Here is a 24775-nt window from a genome sequence, read left to right as displayed (position 1 = left end):
CACTTTTTGATATCTTTCAAAAGAAGTGAGATATATAGGCTCAAAGTGGACGATCCGGGTGTCGTTCTATTAGAGGTTTTACGGTACGTATAATTAGATATACAGTGCCGGGTATACGAAAAAATTGTTTTAAGGTATAGGTACACAAAAAAGTATTTTTAGTTGCTAGTCTCCAATCATTTTCAAACTTTTGGAGGGCGTATAACAGACCTAGATTGAGAATCCTTCATTCAAAGATTTTTTGTGAAGTCATTTTATATTAGGTTGGAAGTAAAGTAACTGCCCATTTTTTAATTAGTAAATAAAACAAAATCAAGATTAATCCACGATTGACAGTATATGCCGTCGTGGTCCACAACATGTTGTCAACATTTAGGTAACCTGTGGATACCATCCTTCCAAAAGCTAGCTGGCCGCGAATCAAAGTAATACTGTAGTACATTTTTTTCTCATCGATAATGTTATAGTCCTTAAGCTCCAGATGGAGTCGTTTATTTCCAAGTAACTAATAATCTGATAGAACATAATCAGAACTTTCACGGAGGTGAAGGAGAACCGTCCAGCCAAAGCGGCTCAGGTACGACGTGACTTTCCGTGAACATTTAATTTAATTTGTTTATTGATCAGGTGTAATAAAACATTAGAGGACAGGACATGAAAGACTCAGAAAAAATGCCCCTCACGAGGCCGATCTGAGTAGGGGAGGGAAACGGGATAATTAGATATTTGACACAGGAAAAATGTAACCGGTAGAAAAAGAAAAATAGGGAGCAAATATATCAATAACGGGTAATACTGGAAGAAATTAAGGATTCAAACTCGGAAGGTAGGAGAAATCGGGTAACTTGGGAAGTGATGGCGTTCCACAGGGGAACAATTGAAGGAAAATAGTCAGAGGAGTAGGGCTGAACAATAATTAAGTTCATAGGGCGACGAGGGGAGGAGGAGTATTTGACATGTGCATTAAGGTTAGGAAAGTAGGCGGAGCCATTTAAAAATTTATAGAGAAGAATTAGTTGAGCTTTTAGCCTACGATGTCGAATAGAGAACATATTGAGGATAGAGAGACGATCAGAATAGGAACTGTACTGGATATTACAACGCTGGAAAATAACAACGCTGGAAAATAACAACGCTGGAAAATAACAACGCTGGAAAATAACATGCGGTCTTTTCATTTTTTAACGACAGTCAAGTCAGACCTGAGCCGCTTCAGCGAGACGGTTCTCCCTCACCTACTCATAGTCCTGACTTGGCTTTATCAGATTATTGGTTTTTCGGAGATATACAAAGTCATCTGGAGGGTGATGAATTTTGCACCATTTATGAGGAAAAACTGGAAAAATGATACTTTGATTCGCGGCTAGCTGGCTTTTGGAGGTATGCTATCCACAAGTTACCTGAATGTTGGCAACATGTTGTGGACCACGACGGTGCATACTGCTAATCTTGACTCAATCTGGTTTTTGTATTATTTGCAGATAAAACAAGGGACAGTTATTTTCCTTCCAACCTAATAGTTGCCCAGTTATTTGCCGAACTCCGAATGACACCTGCTTTTGTCACGTTTTTCAGTACAAAAACGAATGTCCTTCAGAAAACGGCAAATCGCTGAAACACTAGGCATTTTCGAAAAATTCTGTGAATGCAAAGTTTTCCATCTAGGTCTGTTTTACAACCTTTCAAGTTTTCACAGTGTTCCGACACTCTGTGTAGTTCCGAAATTCGGAATTTAAAACTCTTTTTTTGCCTTTCTAAATTTTTCAGCTTTAGGTTTTGGACCTTCTCGTATTTCTACAACGTTCAATTTTTTTTTGGGTTTTTTAAACAATTTTCAACAAATTTCTAGAAATTCCCAAACTAAACTTCTGAAGTGGGAACGAGGACTACCTCAAATTCGGTATCTTATTTGCAAAATATTATTTTTAGACATTATCGTCAGTCTACCTCGCCTAATTTTGTTTATGGTAGAAAAAGATCTTTGATTCCATAATCTCGGCTCAGAAGAGTCCGATTATTTGTGATAAGCTTTAGAACCATGTGGCGATGGGTGGATTAAAAAAAATAATAGTTGTCTTATTCCGAATGCCACCATGCCCGGTATGCAACTTCTCATCAAAAAAAACTCAAGTCTATGGGAAAGTTTGTTACAAATGCACAGTGTTTTTCAATCGAATGTCAAAAAAAGAAAATATCAGAGTGTGCAAAGGGAATCATAATGATTTTCCGGGTGGGTTTGGAAAATTACCGTTTATGCTCTAATTTAACATGAATCCTGCACCTAAAATTTGTCAACTGATGTTCAACTGATAAAATGTTTATCAGCATTTCGTAAACACTTATTACTCTTGTCCGAAATCAATGCACGTTGCGGCCGAAAATTTACTCAAAATCGCATCGTCGGTCGCACAGCGAAAACAACAAATGGATGCATGCGCCTTTAAATACCGTACCTCAGACGTTTTTTATTTTGGGCCCTATTTGGCTGTTTTTTTTTCTATTTTATAAGAAAAATAAATTAAAGATTTATAAGAATTACACAAAATTAGACAGACACAAGCGAAAAAATGAGAGAAAAATGCAAAAATTCAATTAATGTTGAGGTACTGTATTAAAGGCGCGTGCAATAATTTGAAGAATACAGTAGTGTTCCCTCTCTGGGAGCTAAGCTCCGCTCACAGTTGTTTTCTCGGCCGCAACGTGCATTAATTTCGGACAAGAGTATTATGTAATTAGCAGATTTTTGAGACCTCTAACAGGAATTGAGATAATTTAGCTCAAAATGAAAGTGTAGAGTGCAGTTCTATTACAGCATATAGTATAGCATAGGTATATGCTTTTTATGATTATAAATCAATTTTCAGATGATACACGATTCTGTCAAGGTTGCCGATTCGAGAAGTGTTTGAATGCTGGGATGATTTATAAAGGTAGGGTAGTGTAAAAGTTTCAGACATTTCTAATATTTCAGGCGACATTTAAAACCATTCTAGTTACTTACATTTTCACATTTTTTCATCATTATTATTTTCATACGTCAATAACAGATTTACCCTGAAACCTGTATTACAAGAGCCACTGTTATAGAAGTGCCTCCACAAAACTGTATTGTTTGGAATTGAAAGTTCCACAATTACCCGGGAATTGTGTTGAAACACTTTTTTTGCTCAAAAACGTGCTACATTTAAAGGGAATTGCCATTGGAATTTTCGAAAAAAAATTTTTTTTGGCCCCTTCTAATTGAAGGGCCTCTCTGAAAGAAAGGTTCTTCGGAGGCACCTTGGAACCACGGAAGAAACGGCCCTTCTAAAATTGACTTAAAAGTTCGCGAATTCGGCCGGCGCGGGTACCTAACGGCCGGCTCGGTCGGCTAAGTTTCCGTTCCGAATGGAAGCTTTCCGTCTAATGCAGCTTATACGGTATACATTTTTCATATATTAGGGTGGCTAATAAGTTTCTTTGATTTTGAATGCTCAACTTTGAAATATTATAACTGATCAGTGTGATTGTTTTCTTGACGGATGTTTTTTTTTGTTGAATACAGTATCTCATGGATTTGCTCTATACACTTCCTGTCGTTCGCGAGGATGCCACCTGCTTTTATCCCTTACAGTCTACACTTTTGAAGTTGCATTTTATTATATAATAGTTTCTTTCTGGTTTAAAAAACAATCTTTCTCATATATAAAACGCTAGACGCGTCTGTCCGTCCCGATGTCAGTCTGTCCGGTTTTGGGTTTTTAAATGAAAGGTTGGCCGCCACAAAACCGAACCCACGGCTTTCCGCACAATGGCTGCGCACGCACACAGCTGCTCTATGAGGGCAACACCGAGAGAGGGAGGACGTAGATGTTCTACAGTGTGGGAAAAAAACATCGAAAAGTGAGGGGTGGAGCGACGAACAATTAAAAATGATGAATTGCGCCGAAGGCGCAGCAGCCAGCAGGCTGGTATAATCCATAAAAATAAAAGAAACAGGTGAAGAAGGTCTTATTGTCTCTGCGATCAATCATCGTGCCGATTGACCTGAAGCCAAAACTTTTGGACTGGAAGATGAAGCTTGGTCTGGAAGTTGGACTTGGACCTCTTGAAGAATCCTATTGAAGCTGATTTGTGCTGCTATACTTCTGGGATAGGGTTTCCAGATTAAGCCTGGTTGGGACCGTTGTCGGAACGTTGAGACCGTTATCGGGACATTGGGACCGTTATCGGAACAATGGGACCGTTGTCGAAACAATTGAACCGTTGTCGCAATTCTCGGGACCGGCTGTCCAATGATGGGACCGGCGGTACCGTTTTGGGACCTTCTTCCCGGAAAGAGCCAAATATGCTCCGTTGTTGGTAATATCTCAAACTGCAAAAAAGTATTTCATGCTTATCGCGTTCTGCGCCCAGAGGGGACACATTTGTTCAGCTTCACGATAATGCACACCTGAAAACGACTTTGGCCACTTACCAAAAAAGAAGGGTCTGGGTATCAAGAGTAACAGGGCAAGAACTTCGATAGAAGATCGGACCTCAAATCGTATATGCCTTCTTCGGACAACAGCCACCCGCTTTCAAGGCGAGAGGCATTGAACATCTACCAAGACGTTGGCAAGATGTGATGGACCATAACAAAAAATATATTACTTACTGAAACATTCCTGAAGTTGAATAAACTTCTTTCGAAATTATGTTCAAAAATATCGATTACTTTCCGGGCAACCTAATAGAAATGTCCGAACACTCTTTAGACATCCCAGAAAAGCTTAGTTTAATTTCAGGTGTCGAAAGACCATTGGACCCTCCCGATTCTGACACAACTGCTTCAAATCCAGAACTCCAAGACCTGCTCAACGTCCAAAGTAACCAATGGGCACTTCATGACAAATATGCACAAAGCAGAACTTTTTCCGACCCAGTGGAAAGCTTTGAAATCGACGGAAAACAGTACAGACGAGTCGACCAATCGGATATCAATTTATGCTTGCATATAGGATTCAGAAACGCTAGTAGCTGGGCAAATTTGTTCGAATCGTTAAAAAACTTGAAGATGCGAGACAAGAAATTGATTATTGGAGAGTTTGGAATCGCATTTTTGTTGGTGGATCAAGCATACAAAAGTGCATCAATTACAGATGACAAGACTTTTTGGTTCATGCCAAATTACACATTTCTGTGTACGGAATCTAAAGAGAGGTGATTTTTTTTTGAAAAAAAAACTGAAGTTCTAAAAATGACTGATTCCAGAGACCAATCCAAATTCGTCAACGATTTGATAGAAACTTTGAAAATCCCATTTTCAAATCTTCAAATCGATAATGTTGAATGTGTCATCCTGAAAGCGCTTCTCCTATTCTCTCGTAAGTTATTTTCTTCAGTTATCTTTTTGGTTGAGCTACACGGTCATATGACCCGATATTTTGAAAATATTATTTTTCTAATTTTTCAATGAAAACTTCTGAAAATTTTAATAATGCAGAGTCGGCTGAAAATTTAAACTGTTCCTGATACGTATAAACTAAAATAGCTCCGGTAAACTGTTGATGGTAAAACAGGGTATGTCAGAAATTGTTTTTTTTTTCAAATTCCTATTTTTTTTTGAGTTTCAGCATTTTTGATGCTTCATTTTCTCCAGCAATGATACCTAATTTTTCCAGCGTCATTTCCAAGACATCCGAAAATTCAAGAATCTTCTGAAATCGTGCAAGAGTTCATGAGTCATCTGATGAGCTACTCCGTCGAAAAGTGTCCAGAAAATGGAGACGTTCGATTCGGAGAAATCATTTTGCTTCTTGGCTCGATTCGGTGTGCCGTGAAAAGTTTATACAATCAAACTAGAAAGTCTGGAAGTTTCGATATTGGCAGTTTTGATAATTTTCTCAGAAGTTGTTTTTTGACCTAACTCCTAACTTTTTTCTGCATTTTTAAAGCATTTTCTGGCATTATTTCAGAATATTTTTCAGCTTTTCTTTCAGCATTTTTTTTGTTCGAAGATTTAAAAATAAATATTTATGTATTTTCTCTGATTGTTAATCCGATGTACTTCCCCATCCACCTGAAAATGGAGCAGGGTTTGTTGTATTAAACTAATAGTTTCTGTGGATTGTGTATTGTATTGAAAAAATAACTCTGATTTTTTCAAAGTTGAATTTTTATGATTAGAATAAGTGAAAACAAATAAGAAATTACAAATTCTATAGGGAACAGAACTTCGATTTTCTTTTTGTGTTTTCGCAAAATTCCAACTTTACAAAAATTCAAATTTTAAAATGCGAAGATTTTTTTCTCGTTCCTTTCGTTCTTTTTTCCTTCTTCGTTTCTCGTTTTCAATTTCTTTCGGTTCTCAGCATTTCTCTCATTGAACAGTATTTTCCGCTTTTATATGACTTTCTTTCAGAATAAATAAAATTGATGAGTTCGTAACATGAATTGAGCACCCAAAAAAACTGGCATATAAAAAATCTTTACATGTAAGGCTTAGCGACATTTTTAGCAGAGACTTCAAAAGTTCGACATATCGCATGTGATATTTTTAAAGCCGATCGGAAGCAGAAAAAACAACAGATTTTCGTATAATTTTTCATGCGCGAACCTTGCAAAGCTGTTACTTTCCACAGCACTTGCAAAACATCACACTTGCGAAGTGTCGGCGAGGCGAATTTTCGGCAACAGAATGAGAAAGTTAAGATATTTCGATAGTTTTTGCTTCGGAGCATATAAAAACTCACCAACTCACCACATAAAAACCTCTGCAACGTTAAATTTGTTACTTTCGGAAGCAAAAACTTGCGAAACCTTAGAAACTTATAGCGAAACGAGTTTTGACCGATTTTTTCGCATTTTCAACTAAAACGCGAGGAAGAAAGTGCACGAATGTTTTTGATGCTTTTCTAATGCCAGTGTTTAGATAATTTGAGCAAAAAATACTTAATTTCAATGAGAAAACACTTCGAAAAACCAAAAAAACTGTGAAACTTAGACGAGAAATACGTTGAGTCTTGTGTCGCTAAACAAGGCGCAGGCGGGATTTCGGAGTGTCGTTGCGAACCGAAATTCCGAAACTCGTCAGCTAAAACGGCAATTAAAAACGAATGGTCGAGATTTTTGAAGAAAAAGAAACAAAAAGAGAACAGCATTTTCAGACAAAAATTGTACAACGTTTTCAGAAAAAAATTTCGTCGGAACTCTTCAGAAAATGGGAAAAGTATGACCGGAAACACGTGCCTTAAACGGAGGATTATTATCACGAAATGACAACTCCAGTTACGATATTTTAACAGAAAATGCGAAAACATGCTTTTAGATGGATACCCAGGAACATCCAGAAATTCATTTTACAGCGTTTTTTTCCAGCCGCCATCCACCAGTCAGCGCCTCTTCGACTGTCATTTAGCCGTTTTTCACCAATCGCGCCTCAGATTCTAATTTTCGTAGAAGTGCTTCTAATAACACATTTTATAGATTCCCAGATCCCTCTATGACTTTATTATGTTTTAAGAGAAACATCTTTTTTCAACCAAATTTTCCATTCTGCAGAAATTTGGCCCGCCAACCACCGGTCATTGACCAGTCAGCGCCTCTTCGACTGTCATTCAGCAGTCGTTCAACAACCTATTTTTTTGAGGTGGTCCTATTTTAGGAAAATAAGATTCTATCATTTCCTATAATCTAGTGGGGATATGAGAAATTGTTTTCTGAATGATTTTCAATGAAAACCTTCAAGTCTGTTTTCCAAGGGGTTCCGACTGTCCGTCGACGGACCGTCGACGGCCCGTCAGTTTTCCTTCGGCTGCCAACTAGCAGTCATTCGCCAGTTTGCGCCTCTTCAGCTATTATTTAGCAGTTTTTCAGCAGTCCCCCTCTACCTGTGTGATGCGCTTGCTAATCGAACAGAAACTGGAGCATTCGTTGTAGCATCCATTTCTCTGGAATTGAATTCCGAATTTCCGGTTATCAAGTTTTTCACGAATTCCCGATACGGCTTAATAATAAAAAGGGTACAAGAATTGCTCAGCGATCCGTGAAGAGACATGAAGAGCATTGAGAAATTGTTAAATGCTGAAAATTGGAGAGAAGGATGAGCAATGAAGGAAATCGTTACCTTGATTATAGTAATTATTTGAATACGCGTAAAGGGAGTAGCAAACGGGTCCAGCTACAATGGACCAGGGAATAGAAAACTGGGAAAATTAGAGATAATGAGAAGAAGAAAGTGCAGACATCTAGACGTCTAGCGTGGTCCTGACTTTGAATTTTTGTATCTCTAATAGTAAGACCAATTGAGATATACTAAAATGGTGAATTGGTAAGAATAGGAAATATCCTCGAAATTATCTTTGCAGTTCACATATTTTTTATATCTACTTCGTCTGGTGAGTAAAACGCACTAACTTCTCTGTGCCTCTTTTAACAGTGTAGTGACTTTAAACGCTTATATCTAACGAATTAATAATGTTATTAAAAACTGTGAATTAGAAAAGTTTAGAAAATTTTACCAGGGTCTTAAACAGTTTACAAATTTTTTTCTGGCCCACCTGCAACGCCACATGTCTCAAAAATCGCTTCTGCAGCGCTTTGGTAGACTCTGAAACGGTGGCATTTCTCACATAATTCAGATGATAAACGGTGTCAATTGAAAAGAATAACGTCTGTCCGAACATGATGACCAATCCTCCAGTAATCGCCAAAAACGGTAAAAGTTCTCCTCCCTTCAAAAGCACACAAGTATTTTTGTCGTAAAAATCAATAGTTGGACAGGGGATTCTCTGAAGAAATGTTAAATGGAAAACAATGCAAAGATTTGAATCAGAACCTTCAAAACAAATTTTCTGAGTTCCATTTGATCTGCATCTTCCATATAAAATGCAAGCATTAGGAAAATGCCGAATAATAATTGACTCCAAAATAGACAAGTCTCGTTTTGAGCCGAGTGATTTTAAATTTGATCCATGAAATTTGGCTGTGCCGATTCTCCAAAAGCATCACGAATTTCACACCTCTAACTTGTGTCTGTTTGAAGGCTTCTATCCCTAGAATCATTTGAGAGAGGACAAATGTGGAAAATTATTTTTTACAGTCAATGGTTTTTTCTAGCTCATCTATTCCTCAAAATATGCGCAGACCTGCAAAGCCACATATCTCAAAAATCGTTTCTGCAGCGCTTTGGTAGATTCCGAAACGTGCGCATTTTTGACGTAATTCAGATGATAAACGGTGTGAATCGAGAAGAATAACGTCTGTCCCAGCATGATGAGCAATGCAGCTGTAATTGACAAAAATGGTAAAAGCTCTCCGCCTTTCAGAAGAACTAGTGTGTTCTTATCATAAAAATCAATAGTTGGGCAGGGGATTCTCTAAAAAAATTTTAAATGAAATAGAAATGTTTTTAAAAAACACCTTCAGAACAAATTTCCGAAGTTCCATTTGATCTGCATCTTCCAAATAAAATGCAAGCATTAGGGAAAATGCAAAAAAGTAATTGACTCCAAAATAGAAGATTCGTGTTTTGAGCCGAGTGATTTTGAATTTTATCCATGAAATTTTGGCTGTGTCGATTTTCCAGAAGCATCACGAAATTTGCACCGGTCACTGAAAAGTTATAATGAAAAGGATGACAAAATGTTAAAAATGATATAAACATACTAAATATAGAAACCTGCGCAAAATATGCGCTCCATTTCGCAGGGAGCCCTAAAGCCTCAAACAGTCCTCGAGGCGTTCCAGAAGCAGTTGGATAATACATCACAGGGGTCAGGAAAGCAGCAAATCCAAATTTGTGCCCCAAGCATGAACAATCAAAAGTGGAATTTTCATATTCTTCATTTTTCTCGGTGTCACTCGAATGATAGTCATAAATGTGAATATAGATAATGGAATTGTGAAAAGAGCTGTGCAGTGATAAGCAGTTATCATGAAATCAGATGAATCAAAGTAGGTGTGATTTCGACGACATGAAGATTCCACGTAATCTGGCCAGTAGATATCCATGTTCATATAAGAGTTCAAAAAAAGGGGTGGTGGTTGATTGAATTTCTCATAGAAGAATTTTTTTTCCTAAATACACTTCTCATAGGCAGAAGGTGTCACTTTGGCAGAAACAGCTTATTTAATAGAAATCCAATTTTCTTCGCATGTTGTGGTTCTTTGATCATACAGAAGTTCTCAGAAATCAGACTTTTGAACGAAGTATTTATTAAAAGATCACCAAAAAATCAATTATCGATTTTTAAGATCATTTTCTAGCCTGATGTACTCCCCACTACAACAGAAACAGGAGCAGCATTGGTTGTATGAGCTATTTCCCGGGAATTGAATTCCGAATTTCCAGTAATCAAGTTCTTGACGAATTCCCGATACGGCTTAATGATAAAAAGGGTACAAGAATTGCTTAACAATCCGTGAAGAGCCATGAAAAGCATTGAGAAGTTGTTGAATGCTAAAAATCTCATAACGTTGAGAAATGGATGAAGTCGTTACCTTGATTATAGTAATCGTGTCTATCGGCATAGAGAGAGTAGAAAATAGGGCCGGCGAGAACTGTCCAGGGAATTAACATCTGGAAATTTCAGGCTTGAGATTATGAGGAGGGGAGAGTATGCAGAGAAGTGCGCCTATGGAGAGACCGCAGACAGTTAGAGTTTCTAACTGTCTGCGTATCTTTTGGTGTTTCTTCACACTTTTTAACCTGATTTCTCTGGTTAATTGAAAAAATATATATTGTAAATAATTATGTACATCACACTTTTTTCTATCTAGTATGGTTGCTGAGATACAAGTGAGCGAAGAGAGTGAGATGATCTGAATGTCTTCTTAGTTTTTTGTAGCCTTCGTAGTCAAACTTTGCATATATCTCAGGAACCAGAAGAGATATCAAAAAGCATTCAATTAACGATTTATAGAAAACTTTATTCAAAATATTTTCGCAATTGACAACTTTCTTTTAGCTCTTTTCGTTCTTCAGTTACAGCTATTAAACAGTTACTCACCTGCATTACCACATAACTCAAAAACTTCCTCTGCATCGCTTTAGTGGCTTCGGACACATTCGCGCCTTTTACAAAATTCAAGTGATAAACAGTGTGAATTGAGAAGAATAAAGTTTGGCTAAGCACAATTATCAATCCAACCACCATTGACAAAAACGGCAAAAACTCGCCGCCTTTCAACAAAACTACAGTTTGTTTGTTGAAAAATTCAATGGTTGGACAAGGGATTCTCTGAAATTGTGAAGTTCAGAATTCAAGAAAATCCGAAAAAAAATTAAAACCTTCAAAACGAATTTTCGAATCTCCATTTGATTATCTTTATCCAGATAAAATGGCAGAATGTATAAAAAAGCAAACAAATAATTGATTGTCAAAAATGCAGTTCGAACTTTGTGATTTGTAATTTTGAAATTGCTCAGTGGAATTTGACTGTGCCGGTTTTCGAGCAACATTATAAAATTGATAGCTACAGCTGAAAATGTAAAAATGATGCACAAAATTTAAAAAAAGATCATTTACCAACTATAGATGCCTGTCCAATATAAGCGACCCATTTAGACGCAAATCCCAAAGCTCTAAATATTCCAAGTGACAAACCGGCAGCTCCAGGAAAGAAAATGTACGGAGCACCGTAAACCGTAAAACATAAATCCAAATTTGTTCCCCAAATATGAGCAATCAAAAGTGGAATTTTCATATTTTTCATTTTCTTCGGAGTCACTCGAATTATAGTGTAAAATGTGAAAATTGATAAAGGGATTGTGAAAAGAGCAGTGAGATGATAAGCGGTTTGAAGGAAATCACCAGAATCAAAGTAAGTATAATTTTCACGACATGAAGATTCCACGTAGTCGGGCCAATAGCCAGAAGACATTATTTACGTTCAAAACCTGAAGTATCTTAGACCTGAAGAATCAAATAAAAAATTAAGACATATTCGATTTGTGATGCTTTGAGCACAAATTGTAATATGCAATTTCTGGGAAATGGAGGAAAACGAGTACGAGGAAACTTTTGATCATTCTTTCTGATCTTTCAATCTAATTTTAGGTGTTTCAAGTGCTTGGAACCGCTTGCCACCAATAGAAAATTGTAAATTAGTTCAGAATAGTTTTTTTTTCAACTACCGCAGGTAGAATGAATATGAAAGTTTGCGAATGACAAGATTAAAAATAATTAACATTGTTGGAAGAGTTTCAGTATTTTCAGAAATTCCCGATATTGCAATTTATGGAAGCTCTGAACTTTCTGAAAAAGTTTTGGGATCTAAGAACTTAAAGAATTTCGAAATGATGCATTTCAAGAATTTCCGATTTATTGTTTTCCGATTTTCCTGGACTATTTGAATTCTTACAATATTATGAGCTTGGGATCAAGATTTTCAGATTGCTCACTTTCAATTTCTGAACTTTATTGTGAACATTTTTTTAAAAAGAGAGCCCGTTGTTTGTGAGCTTTTTATTTCTATGAAAATGATCTGGAAAATTTTTTGAAAGAGACGACAAAATTATTGGAAAACCTTCTGTTCTTCAAAAAAAGGTCTACCTCTTTATTTTGCAGAACATAGAGAACATAATTAAAAAAGAAGACTTTCACTAACAAAATATTAAATTACTATTTTAAAAAGTTGAGAACGTAAGTTAGTAAGAATTTTCAACTGGTGGAATAATTCTTCCAGTCGTCGATCTTCTATGATGTCCAATATAACTAGAAGTTGCCATTGAAGTCCTTCGATCTTCGTCTTCCTTCTTCCCGACTATAATTTTCTTAATCAAATCTCGATAAGGCTGATAAATCAATAATGTACACATAGTTGAAAATATTCCATGAAACGACATTAGTAGCATCGCATTGTTATTATAAGCTGAAACATTTCGACTTGGAAGTAAATGCGCTCTAATGAGAACCACCTTGATTATAATAGTTGTTTCTGTCGGCGTACAATGAGTAGATCACTGGGCCGGTCAATGCGATTAGGGGTATTGAAATCTGAATTTTGTTTCCTGAAAAATTAAAAAAAAAGGAATCTACCTGAACAGAAACATAAGCCAATAGTTTTCTCTGCAACGATTTTGCAGTTTCCGAAACATTTGAATTTCGAATCAATGTCAAATGCCAAAGAGTGTGCGCAAGGAAGAAAAATGTTTGGAAAATGATCAAAACCATGGAAATGATCACAGAAATGAATGGTGTCATTTCACCGCCCTTTAAAAGGATGTAGGTTTTTTGATCGTAGAATTCAATGGTTGGGCAGGGAATTCGCTGAAGATTGTTTTTCCGTTTTGATTTTCAGAAACATGTTGATGCCTCATTGAAGTTTTAAAATGTCAGGAGTGGTTTATTCAAGAAGTTTAAAAAATCAAGAACGTTGAACTTTAAACACTCTCGATAACTTAAAACTGGAAGTTCGAATGGGGACCAAGACCACCGTAAATGCTCTAACAGAATCTTGCACTTTGAGCACAATTACCGTAAAACCTGTAATAGAAGTGCCCCCTGACTTTCAACTTTGAGCTCAATTATCTCGGTTCCTGATAAAGATATCAAAAATGTGTCAACTGATAAATTATTTATCATGATAGCAGCAACAATTTCTTAGTTGACAAATTTTTTACATCTTTATCAGGAACCGAGATAAATGGGCTCAAAGTTGAAAGTCAGGGGNCACTTCTATTACAGGTTTTACGGTATCTCAATTTCTATCAGAGATATAAAAACCTGTAAATTAAAAAATTGGTGGTCCTGACATGACCATCATTTTATCAGTTGACAAATGTTTATTATCTATTATGCGAACCGAGATAATTGAGCTTGAACTCAAAAATAGGATCACGTTCTATTAGAACATTTATCTCGGTTCGTGGAAATGATGCAGAAAAGATATACGATAAGCATTGTTTACCAAGTGGTGAATCTTTTGTATTTTTGCCAGGGACTAATATAATGGAAGATTAATAGGCTTTATTAAGGAATGACATTCATGGGCTAACTTCACCCCCAATGTCTCTTCCTCCTGCTCTTCTAACCTACTCACCTTCAGAACATATTTTCTCAGCTCAATCTGATCTGTATCCTCCAGATAAAATGGTAATATTGCCACAAAAGCTATCACAAAATTTAAGCCAAAATAAGTCTGACGAACTCTTTTGGTCTTGATTTTAAATTTTATCGTTGGAATTTGACTTTGTCGATTCTCATACAACATGATGAAACATACGCCCATGCCTGAAAAATTAAAAAACAGAAATTAACGCTGTGCAATGATAGGCGTTACGAAGATAGTCAGTGCTCCAGAAGAAGGAATAATTCTGGCGACACGTGGATTCGACGTAGTCGGGCCATAGATTGGACATGGTCTGGAAAATTGATTTGAAATTTGGTTTTTTGTAAAATGAAATTTTTCAGCTCAAAAGATTAGAAAACTTAAATTCGATTTTTGGAACTTGCCAGAGCAAAAATCTTTAAAACATTCTCAAAAAAGCCAAGTTCTGACATTTCGGGGTTCAGAATGATTGTATTTTAGCATAGATTATTAAATAAGAAAACTCACTGAAAAAAGTTGTGACTGACACCAAAAGTGTGTCTTGAGTGAGCAATGTTTTCTTTCGTACATCTATAATTTGTTTCGAGGAAATTCTTGGAATGGGTTAGAGATGAAAAGTGTGCAACCAATGCTCAAAAGTTCTTTTCTGTTGGGAAATTTTGAGAACAAAAAACGTCGGGTTGCGAAATGGTTAGTTGCAAAATGTGCTGTTCTGAAACGTCAGGTTGCAAAATTGTTAGTTGCGAAATGTGCGGTTCTAAAACCTACTATTGTAACATGGTCAGTTTAGAAACATTATTTTCTAAAACGTCCGGTTTCAGAATTGTCAGTTTTGAAATTTGCTGTTCTAAAACGTATGGTTGTGAAATGATCAGTTGCAAAATAAGCACTTTGAGACCGTCCGGTTGCGAAAAAAAGCAGTTGGGAAATGTTCAGTTGTGAAATATGCGGTTCTAAGTTCTAAAATGGTCTGTTTCGAATGTTGCTGTTCTGAAACGTCCGGCTGTAAAATCTTCAGTTGCAAGATGTGCGGTTCTAAAATGTCCGGCTGGAGTTGGTAAGCAGCGAAATGTGCAGTTCTGAAACGTCTGATTGCAAAATGGTCAGCTGGAAAATGGTCTGCTGAGAAATGTGTGGTTCTAAAACGTCCGGTTCAGAAATCGTCAGTTGCAAAATAGTCAGCTGGAAGCGTGTGGTTCGGAAACTTTCGGTTGCAGAATGTATCATTTTCGAAATTTCAAAGATTTCTGTTCTCCTGGCAATGTCTTCAAATCTTCAAACACTGTAATTGTGTTTTAATTTTTCTTTTTTGATATTAACACAATTTCGTTTTCAACGAAAATAATGAACCAGACGGACCGGAACTATCGATGGTATAACTCGTGGTAATTAATTTCCTGTCCGACATCAGCTGATTTAGAAAGTTCCCAACTATACGATTCTTAGAAAAAGATATATAATATCCGGTACAAGTATTGTTTTTAGAGTAGCTCAATTTTCATAGTTGGTTTCTAGCGGTTCTTTGAAGTTAAAATTGTAATTCCATTTTTTGAAAAGTTTTATTCGATTTTGGATTTGATTATGGTTCCAGTAAATGATAACCGCGTAGCTGAGCTAGATCTTATTTTTCCAGCAACACTTCTCGCATGGCCCAACTTTTCTGGTTATCGTCGAAACCAAGGACAAATTGTTGAGCCCTACGGTTCTTTCAATTTTAAATGCACTCTACTGGGGCTGTTTTGGCGCGTCCATGGCAGTTTTTGCAGTTCATTTTGTCTATCGATGGCTCGTAGTTTCTGAGTGAGCCTTTAAAATTATTTTGAAAGATTTCTATACCGTTTTTGCTCTGATAGAAGTCCACGCTTTTCTCACTTCGAGCTCAATCATCTCGGTTCCTCCCGAAGGTATCAAAATTTTATCAACTGATAAAGTATAGGTGATATTATGATAAATGATATATCAGTTGACGGATTTGTGATATCTTTTGAAGGAACTGAGATAATTGCTCGGTTGTGGCCTGCAACTTTAGGGCGAAAACAGGGGTGGATGCGGCTTTAGAGCGTTATTTGGGCAGCTTTTAACCGCAAGCTCCTAGATCTGTGGCAGCTGCGCCGACCACCATCACCTTGGCGAATCTTGGGCGATGTTTAGGCGAATTTTAAAGGCGACGCGTGCCTCGCGTTGCGTGCATTAGAATTTCTTTTCGAAATCAAACTTTATCCGTTTTTTTCTATTTTAGCGTAAATCATCTCATTTTCTTTGCCGTTTCTGTTCTAAAAATGAAAAACCTTCTAGGTAATAGTATCAAAAACTTGGTTTCAAATATAGGACGTTCTGAAATTGGTTTTGAAGTCAGAAATTCGAAATTAAAGTGAGGATATCTGAAAAAAAAGAAGATGAATGGATTTTTCAGAATGTTGAATCCAAGGTCGAAGAGACAACTTCGTAAAATACATAATTTGTGAACGTATTTATGATGATTATCAGAAGGAACGACATTTCAACACGTATTCGGGCAGCAAAAATTGATACTGGAATCTACAAAAAGGTAAAAACATAGGAATGTGATTCGAAAAATTGTGAAACTTGTAGATCGTAATACATCTGATGAGTATCATCAAAGATGAAACAGCTCACGCCCGTAAAGACAATGCTCCCCGATGTGCCGAGAGATTTCCGAGTTTTGCAACCGAGAATACTACGATATGACTCTTCACTACGGTGTCAATCAGAGCAATCTGATCGCGTGGTAATTGGGGAGGATCTTTTGGTTCGAAAATCCTGAGGATCCCTAGATCCCTCTTGGATCTTCAAACCCCAACGATCCAAACAAGAAGGACTCTCCTTCGGCTCATCAATCCAATACGTATGCAAACCGGGCAGCCTAAACGGCGCCAACGGCAAGTACATCGTCCACATCGACCCGATCGTTCTCGCTCGTCGTGGACTCATCCGTTCAATTTGTTATGAGCTTCAGTACATGCCATCTGATGGATCGGTGGTGTTCGAAAAGCAGATAGATGGTCGATATGCGTTGAACAAGAACGTGAAGTTGGTTTTCTGGGCCAACTTCTCACCAGCGTGTTTTGTGCGATGATGTCCCGGCTTTCATCTGACAGATCTTATTGGTAAGCGACAATATAATCAATACAATTATCTTCGTATTTTTTTCAGAACATCCAAGTGACAACTACTGCCTACCCTACCCACATCATTATTCAAAGCAAATCTAACAGACAATTTTTTGTGTTATTCTGTTTATTGTTTTTCTTTCTTCTGTTAGCTATTGGTTTTTAAAAATAAATCAAGTTTATAAAGTTGATTTGGAGAAAAATTTCAGATTTTTTAGAGCCTGTGGTCAGATTTCATGTGAGCTACGCGAATCTTGAGCGTAGGCTTGGCGCCTTTAGAGCGGTCGCTGGGCGGCTTCTACAGAAAACTAAAGCGACATCCGCCCTGCCACAGCCCAGAAGCCGCTTGAATTCAGCCTAAAAGTTGGGGGGTTACAACTGAGTGAGCTCGAAATTCATGAATAGTGTGGGTTTCTATCAGATCGAATACAGTAGGTTTTATTTTCAGAAACCGCCTCCTCCAAACTTTTAACGGCTGGAAAATTTGTTTGTGGTTCTCGATTCCGGTTTGGTATGGGGTCACTTGGGTGTGCACAGGATATATTCTGTGTGGTCCCAATGAGAATACTTCGAGATTTATAAAGTGAGATGATTTTTTGAAAATTGCTTTTTTTTGTGATAATGATCAGAAGTTTTAAATTTTGGGGTGTTTTTGGATTTCCTAGACTCTCGGATTTTTTGAAATAGTTTAATTTCGTTGAAGAAAATTTTGAACCCTCCCCTTACAAAAATTATTCAGAGACAATATCAAGGAAGTGTTGGGACTGGAATTCAATGAGTATACATACCTAGGACCATTTTTATATGACAAGGATGAGAACGGGACGGATGTGGTCTATGTGGCACCGTTCATTGGATTGGGAATCAATTCTGGAACGATTGTGGGTGTTTTGAGAATGCATTTTTGGAATTATGGAGTTTAACGGAAGGGGAGGGGGGGGGGGCCTTTTTCATATACAGTACCTTCCAATAAGATGTATAAAAGCCATTTTGACCATTTTCAATCTGGAGCTCGGTTATCAAGTTTCCGATCACTTTGAATATATTGGAGAGTTTAAAACAAACCTACTTGACAGAGCTCCAGTTTCGTGAAAATAGAGGAAAGCGACACGATTAAACCATGAAAAATTTTCTCTCCTCTCTCTCTCCTTCAAATCACCCATGAAACCTCACAACCCTATAAACCTAAAAATTGTTTCCAGTGCTCTTCTATTATCATCGTCCTAACATTCGGAATTCTCTGCTACATACGTATCAAAAACATTGTGGTCACTACAGTAAACTCACTGAAAATGCGAAGTCTCCAACGACAGCTTTTCTTTGCATTGGTCATCCAAACTCTTGTTCCTTTTCTTCTGATGCATATTCCAGTAGCTTTAATGTTTGCCTTCGTTTTCTTGGATATTGATTTAGGCGTTTACAGCGCAATTGTATCCATGACAATTGCCATTTATCCAGCTGTCGATCCGATTCCAACACTTGTAATTGTGGAAAATTATAGGAAGACTATTATTTGTAAGAGTCATGATGTCTAACTAGCATTCTAAATTTTCTAACACAAAATTTTTTTCAGACTGGCTATGTTGTTGTAAAAAAGTCGCACACGTGCCAGGACAGACTACTATAGAACCTACTAGATTCGCAACGCTCCCACCTTCCAATCTTGAACTTGATCTCGAAAATTGAACTTGCTTTTTCGAAAATTGTGCCGGCAGCCTCTAATAAAGCTGTGACATGATAGAACTATAAAAATGTCCCTCGAAAATCCCCGTTCCCTAAACTTCAATTTCTGTTCCACACTTTCCTTCCCGTCTACTCCACTTTTTTCCTTAAAAAATGAAACCGGATTTTTCCAAAATTTGTACCTTTAATCTCAATCTTCGAATCTCCGACAGGAAATTTTTGGATAGAAAAATCGGGTAAAATCTTCATTTTGGAAACAAGAATTTGCCTCCAGATTTTTAGAGATCCGGCAAACAAGATAAATGAAAAAGGTGTTCTGCTGAACATTTTGTTCCGTCTATGGAGTCGAAAAATTGGAAAAAAAACTTTTTTATTGAATAAAAACTAAAAACCTGACATTGAAAAAAAATGAGTCAATGATGTGCTAACACAATTGACTTAAAGCTACAAATTCCACGAAATTCTGTACACTCGCTCTACTGATAACACCCGATTTCATTAGTGAAGAGAGCGTCAGTAGCCCAATGGAATGTGATAGGGAACATTGAAGGTCCGGAGTGGTACGTGGCATCTGAATGGACACATGGCATATCTGCTCGCTGAGGAAGTTCACAATCAAAGGCATTCACACATGTGACGTCGTTCATAAGAGTGTGAGTATCACGAAGATGGTAGAACGAGTCGTTGTAGCATTTGAAAATAATTGGCATGTAGTAATCGTCTTTGGGAAGGGTTTTGGAGAGTTCGGCGATGGGTTCCAGGGCAAGAATGCTGAAAAATTAAGATTCCAGGAGATGGTTCAAAAATTAGGGATTCAGAACTTCGAGGATTCAGAACATTTTGAATATTTTCTACTCTCAAAACAAACCTCTTCATCTCGGCGTCAATTTCGGCCAAATGGTCCTCACTGATCAATTGCGTAATATTATCCCCGGGATTCAAAGGAACAGCTCCATCCTTCACCTCCGTTAAATTCTTCAAAAACATATTCTTCAAGTGGAAAATATTATTTGATCTCATCGCTTTTCTTCTCATCATCAACGGAACCGATTGCTTTGGTGTCCAGTACATTGGCTTATCATCCGAATTTCTTGAATAATGGGACCACGAAGAATTGAATCTCTCCGGACGAACGAATGATTTTCCTTGGTCTTTCGTTGGCAACCTCCGAGCATTCTTAACAATCGCAGTTATACTTTGATCCTCGAGACTCGCCACTTTGATAGTTTCAAAGTCCGCTTTTCCGTATTGAAGTGCACTAATGAACCAACTACCACCGTACTCTCTTTCGAATTCCTCGTAATAGGAATTCGCATTATTTGGAATTAAAATATCATCCATGTCTAGAATCCCAACAAAGCTAACTGCTTCCTTATACATGAGAATACAATCTGTGTGAGCTGCTGCTTGATTTCGGAGCTCCACATTTCGATTTGGCTCCAAATACGGGCCATCAGTCACGGGAAACTTGATGGTTAGCCATGGTTCGATTGAGACGAGACCCAGTTTTTCGTATTCTTTGATTAGTTTATAATAGGATTCAACCATCGAGACAATGTAGAGTTGTAAGTGAGCACCATATCTGAAATTGGAAAAATTGGGATTGTGCTAGAAGTTTAATATTTCGGTATTTCTCAAAAAATGTCCGCATATTCAATAATTAGAGTGCAAACTTCTCTAATTTATCTCGATTTCTGTGAACATCATCCAAAAATGTTCAACTGTCAAAAAAGCCAAGAAAAATTAGTTCAAACTTGAAAGTATGGAGCTATTCTATCACAGGTTATACGGTAACAGATTTTAGTCCACCCTTCAGGTTAGGCTTGGAAAATGTTTTTCCTTTCGTGAATTAATATTTTCGGAAACATCCTTGCTTTTTTTACCTCTTGGAAATGTGCAATTGAGTCAAAAATGTCTGCCATTGCTCAGCTGCAAATTGTGGAGAAACACAAAAGACGACGGGTTTTGGTGCGGAGTATTTTGGCATTTTGAATGGGATCTGAAAGTTTATGAAGTTGAAAAAAAGTTTGGAATCTTACTTCTATTTTTTTCACAATTTTTTGAAAGCTCCAAAAATGCTCACCTCTGTCAAAACTCCCTCAGACTCAATTTCCAATTTATTCATTCCTGGAAACAAATTGGATTGAATCAGCACTTGAGAATAGTCACATCGATCGTTGAGGAGATGTTCGCTGAAAATTTTTTTATTTCGAAAAATTGGAACTTCGAAGAAAAAAATTACGTCGTCAAAGTGGCCACATTGGTCATCCGTTTTCTCATATAACTTCCATGAACTTTAATTGTGTAGTCTGTGATCGGATCGACGGTTCGTTTATTCATAGTTGTCACTATCGCAATTGCATTGTTACCCAATCTGGAATTTGTTTCAGATTACTCTTTTTTAGTTGAAAAATTTGAAAAAATATAATGTTTTGGTTATTTCTGATGACTGGTTCATTAATGAAAAAATGAGAAATTGTGAAAATTTGGAAGTATTCAAGAATTTTATGTCCTGTAGGTTTCAAATTTTGGAATTCTCAGAATATTTAAAAATCCAACTTTTTGATTCTGAATCTCAGAAGTTCCAAAAATTTGGTTTTCTACTTTTCTGAATTTCTAAGATTTTCGATTTCTGGCTAGGGTTCTGAAATCCTAATAATCTGAATTTAATTCAAACATTTCGAGATCCTGAGGTCCTGAATTTTCCAGTTTCTGACTTTATAAGTTTCTGGATTTCTGATTCTGAACTTCGAGGAATTGCTTGGCATTTCCTCAAAGCTTTTTCATTCCAAGATTCTAGGATTCTAAGATTTAAGAATCTGGGATTTTGAGATTCTGAGATTTTGCGAATTCCAACTTTTAAGGAAACTTTTCGCCAGAAAACTCACGATTTAGAAACGGGATAGAAATAAGCAGAATGCACAAAAGCATGTGTTTTCTGCAGAATCACTATCTCTTTCGGCGTTTCAATAATGAGCTCCTTGTGCTTAAAAGCTGTGGTGCCCAGTAGTAAGAATAGAATGATTAAAAATCCAATAAACAGAAAAAGTTTGAATAATCGCAATGGATGAAGTTTATATCGAAGTTTTCTCAAAGTTAAAAGACTATAAGACATCGGGTGAATCAGTTTTTCCATTTTTTGACGGGAAAGGGAAAATGAAACAAAATGTTCTTCTTCTAATCCCGAAAAAAGAGGAATAGAATATCTCCAAAATGTGTTGAAAAGGTGGAGGCGAAAAAGACAAGGATCAGATAAAAATGGGAGGGTGTCCTGTTCCTGGAGTCGTCCTCCTCCAAAATTCTGTATTAGCCGCTTTTTTGTACAGATGACGTATTGAGAAAATAAATGAGAAGAAAGGGACAGAACACAGAATGAAAATTCAAGAAGTGGTTTTTTTGGAATTCGAATACGAAAATGATTTTTGAGAACTTCAAAGTTTACTATTTCTCATTAAAAACATACTTGCAAAATCAGGGCCCGGCCCGCGGGCCGGGCCGAAGATTTTCAGGACCCGGGCCCGGGTTCTCCAAATTTGAAGAAAATTGAAATTTCAGAAATTTTTTAAAATTTTTTTGTGAAAGAACTATTTTTTATGGACAATCTTGAAAATTTTTTTTCTTGTCAGAAAAATTACCCTTTTTTTCTGTTGACCCCAAAAATAATTTTGAATGACAGGAAATTTTTTTCGAAAATTCGGGCCGAGACGGGTCGGGCCCGGGCCTTGAAAATTCTGAAAAAATTCCGGCTCCGGCCCGGCACGTTGCAAGTATGTTAAAAAAGGTATAGTTTGTTTTTTTTTACTGTAGGCACACATAGTCATTCCAAACAGCTACAAACATACATTTCAATCTCTGACCTTAAAAAAATGTTTGTATTTGTTAGAATAATGCCGATCGTCATATTTTCAAGGCTAACTTATGACTTCATAAATACAATAAATGATAATAAACAGTGTCAATAAAACAATACCTAACTACTGGCAATAAAAATAATAGTAAATGGTTATTTTCTAACAAGCTAGCTCTTCAGGATGTGATTTTTCAAAAAAGTTGTCAATTACAAAAATGAAGCTCTATTTTTTTTTATTCCGGAACAATCCGACAACTTCAACATACTTTTTCTTTAAACGTTTCTATATTTCTTGTCCGTTTTCAAACTACACACACATTGTTATGATCTTCCGAACGTAAGCACCTAGATTTCTAGATTTCCATTTTCTTCCGAAATACATGTCAAAATTTCCTTTCATTCTTTTTCCCCTTTTTATGACCAAGACCAAAATTTGATTCTCACCGGCTGATTACTATCGCTCATCTTGTTTTTGAACTTTCTTTTCATTTTTGTGGGGGATTTCCAGTTTTTTCAATGAACGGTTTGTCACATTAAAATGGGACGATAATGTAGTTTTTGGAGAACATTTTTAAAATTTGCAATTTTTAAAATTTTCAACAGAATCGAATCTCAGAATCTCAGAATCTCAGAATCTCAGAATCTCAGAATCTCAGAATCTCAGAATCTCAGAATCTCAGAATCTCAGAATCTCAGAATCTCAGAATCTCAGAATCTCAGAATCTCAGAATCTCAGAATCTCAGAATCTCAGAATCTCAGAATCTCAGAATCTCAGAATCTCAGAATCTCAGAATCTCAGAATCTCAGAATCTCAGAATCTCAGAATCTCAGAATCTCAGAATCTCAGAATCTCAGAATCTCAGAATCTCAGAATCTCAGAATCTCAGAATCTCAGAATCTCAGAATCTCAGAATCTCAGAATCTCAGAATCTCAGAATCTCAGAATCTCAGAATCTCAGAATCTCAGAATCTCAGAATCTCAGAATCTCAGAATCTCAGAATCTCAGAATCTCAGAATCTCAGAATCTCAGAATCTCAGAATCTCAGAATCTCAGAATCTCAGAATCTCAGAATCTTAGAATCTCAGAATCTCAGAATCTCAGAATCTCAGAATCTCAGAATCTCAGAATCTCAGAATCTCAGAATCTCAGAATCTCAGAATCTCAGAATCTCAGAATCTCAGAATCTCAGAATCTCAAAACACTTTTTTCCTATGTTTGTTCGACAACATTTTTCTGACCATATAGGAAGAAATATATTTCAAATTTTTTAAAAATGCACATTTTTTTTCAAAAATCCAGACAAGTCTGTGGCAATTAGACAGATCTTACTACCAAAAATATGAAAAAGTGTCGACTATGTTGAATTTGGATCAAAAAAGCAGAGATTTCGGAATCTCAATGATTCTACGCTCATTACGGTTTTTACTTATTTCTCATTCATTTATACATCTTTACGTGGAAATTATTTATTTAGATCATCAATTATAAATAAAAATTACAAATTATCAAAAAACACAGAAACGAAGCAACTTCTTATTTTTTGTGTAGAAAAAAAAGACACGTAAAAAGACAGAAAAGAAGCAACTTCGTTTCTGTCTTTTTCTGTGGGAGAGAAAATAATTCGAATTATTCCTGGTAACTACGTGAACTTTAACTGTACAGAGTTAAAGCTACTTTGAACCTGGAGTTGAAACATAAACTCGAGAAGGTGAATTTGAATGGTGAGCTGAAGGGATGGCGATTTTGAAGATTGGCGGCATCCACTGTGAGTACTTGATACGAACCTGTTCCGAGTTTCATTTTAGCTGCTCGATTACTTTTCAAATGCTGGAGGGCCGACGTTCGGTTCCTGAGAAGTGCATTCTCAAAATTATTTATTCATTTACGGTTTTCAAAAGTAATCGAGCAGCTAAAATGAAACTCTGAACAGTTTCGTATCAAGTACTCACAGTGGATGCCGCCAATTTTCAAAATCGCCATCCCTTCCGCTCACCACTCAAACTCACATTCTCGAGTTTTTGCTTCAACTCCATGTTCAAAGTAGCTTAAATTCTGTATAGTTAAAGTTCACGTAGTTACCAGGAATAATTCGAAT

At 36.7% G+C, this 24775-nt stretch overlaps 8 protein-coding genes across 8 annotated transcripts; 3 read left to right on the top strand and 5 right to left on the bottom strand.

Annotated features, from left to right (window-relative positions):
- Positions 1-2085: 2085 nt before the first annotated feature.
- On the top strand, positions 2086-5887 carry CBG06307 (the record flags this gene model as incomplete). Its single annotated transcript, XM_002647224.1, has 5 exons — positions 2086-2230; positions 2865-2930; positions 4767-5181; positions 5233-5345; positions 5643-5887. 5 exons carry the CDS (start codon positions 2086-2088, stop codon positions 5885-5887), a joined length of 984 nt encoding a protein of 327 aa, XP_002647270.1.
- Positions 5888-7995: 2108 nt separating this feature from the next.
- On the bottom strand, positions 7996-9441 carry CBG06306 (the record flags this gene model as incomplete). Its single annotated transcript, XM_045237109.1, has 4 exons — positions 7996-8043; positions 8520-8750; positions 9108-9338; positions 9382-9441. The coding sequence occupies 4 exons, from the start codon at positions 9439-9441 to the stop codon at positions 7996-7998; spliced, it is 570 nt and encodes a 189-aa protein (XP_045093183.1).
- Positions 9442-9735: 294 nt separating this feature from the next.
- On the bottom strand, positions 9736-9972 carry CBG27339 (the record flags this gene model as incomplete). Its single annotated transcript, XM_045237108.1, has 1 exon — positions 9736-9972. One exon carries the CDS (start codon positions 9970-9972, stop codon positions 9736-9738), a length of 237 nt encoding a protein of 78 aa, XP_045098537.1.
- A 251-nt stretch (positions 9973-10223) lies between these two features.
- On the bottom strand, positions 10224-11844 carry CBG06305 (the record flags this gene model as incomplete). The annotated part of the gene is made up of 5 exons (XM_002647222.1): positions 10224-10420; positions 10462-10540; positions 10971-11201; positions 11252-11442; positions 11490-11844. The coding sequence occupies 5 exons, from the start codon at positions 11842-11844 to the stop codon at positions 10224-10226; spliced, it is 1053 nt and encodes a 350-aa protein (XP_002647268.1).
- Positions 11845-12610: 766 nt separating this feature from the next.
- On the bottom strand, positions 12611-14323 carry CBG06304 (the record flags this gene model as incomplete). Its single annotated transcript, XM_002647221.2, has 5 exons — positions 12611-12834; positions 12881-12959; positions 13002-13232; positions 14005-14195; positions 14245-14323. The coding sequence occupies 5 exons, from the start codon at positions 14321-14323 to the stop codon at positions 12611-12613; spliced, it is 804 nt and encodes a 267-aa protein (XP_002647267.2).
- A 1440-nt stretch (positions 14324-15763) lies between these two features.
- Positions 15764-18830, top strand: CBG06303 (the record flags this gene model as incomplete). The annotated part of the gene is made up of 5 exons (XM_045237107.1): positions 15764-15813; positions 17593-17727; positions 17884-18025; positions 18347-18659; positions 18718-18830. 5 exons carry the CDS (start codon positions 15764-15766, stop codon positions 18828-18830), a joined length of 753 nt encoding a protein of 250 aa, XP_045093182.1.
- A 473-nt stretch (positions 18831-19303) lies between these two features.
- Positions 19304-21963, bottom strand: CBG06302 (the record flags this gene model as incomplete). The annotated part of the gene is made up of 6 exons (XM_002647219.2): positions 19304-19598; positions 19696-20409; positions 20711-20826; positions 20911-21019; positions 21070-21201; positions 21716-21963. 6 exons carry the CDS (start codon positions 21961-21963, stop codon positions 19304-19306), a joined length of 1614 nt encoding a protein of 537 aa, XP_002647265.2.
- On the top strand, positions 21800-23917 carry CBG06301 (the record flags this gene model as incomplete). The annotated part of the gene is made up of 2 exons (XM_002647218.1): positions 21800-21836; positions 23310-23917. 2 exons carry the CDS (start codon positions 21800-21802, stop codon positions 23915-23917), a joined length of 645 nt encoding a protein of 214 aa, XP_002647264.1.
- Positions 23918-24775: the final 858 nt, after the last annotated feature.

The sequence above is a fragment of the Caenorhabditis briggsae genome, assembly GCF_000004555.2.
Source record: "Caenorhabditis briggsae complete genome, chrV, whole genome shotgun sequence".
Lineage (NCBI taxonomy): Eukaryota > Metazoa > Nematoda > Chromadorea > Rhabditida > Rhabditidae > Caenorhabditis > Caenorhabditis briggsae.
Note: the sequence above shows the minus strand (reverse complement) of the source record. Positions and strands in the feature narration are given on the sequence as shown.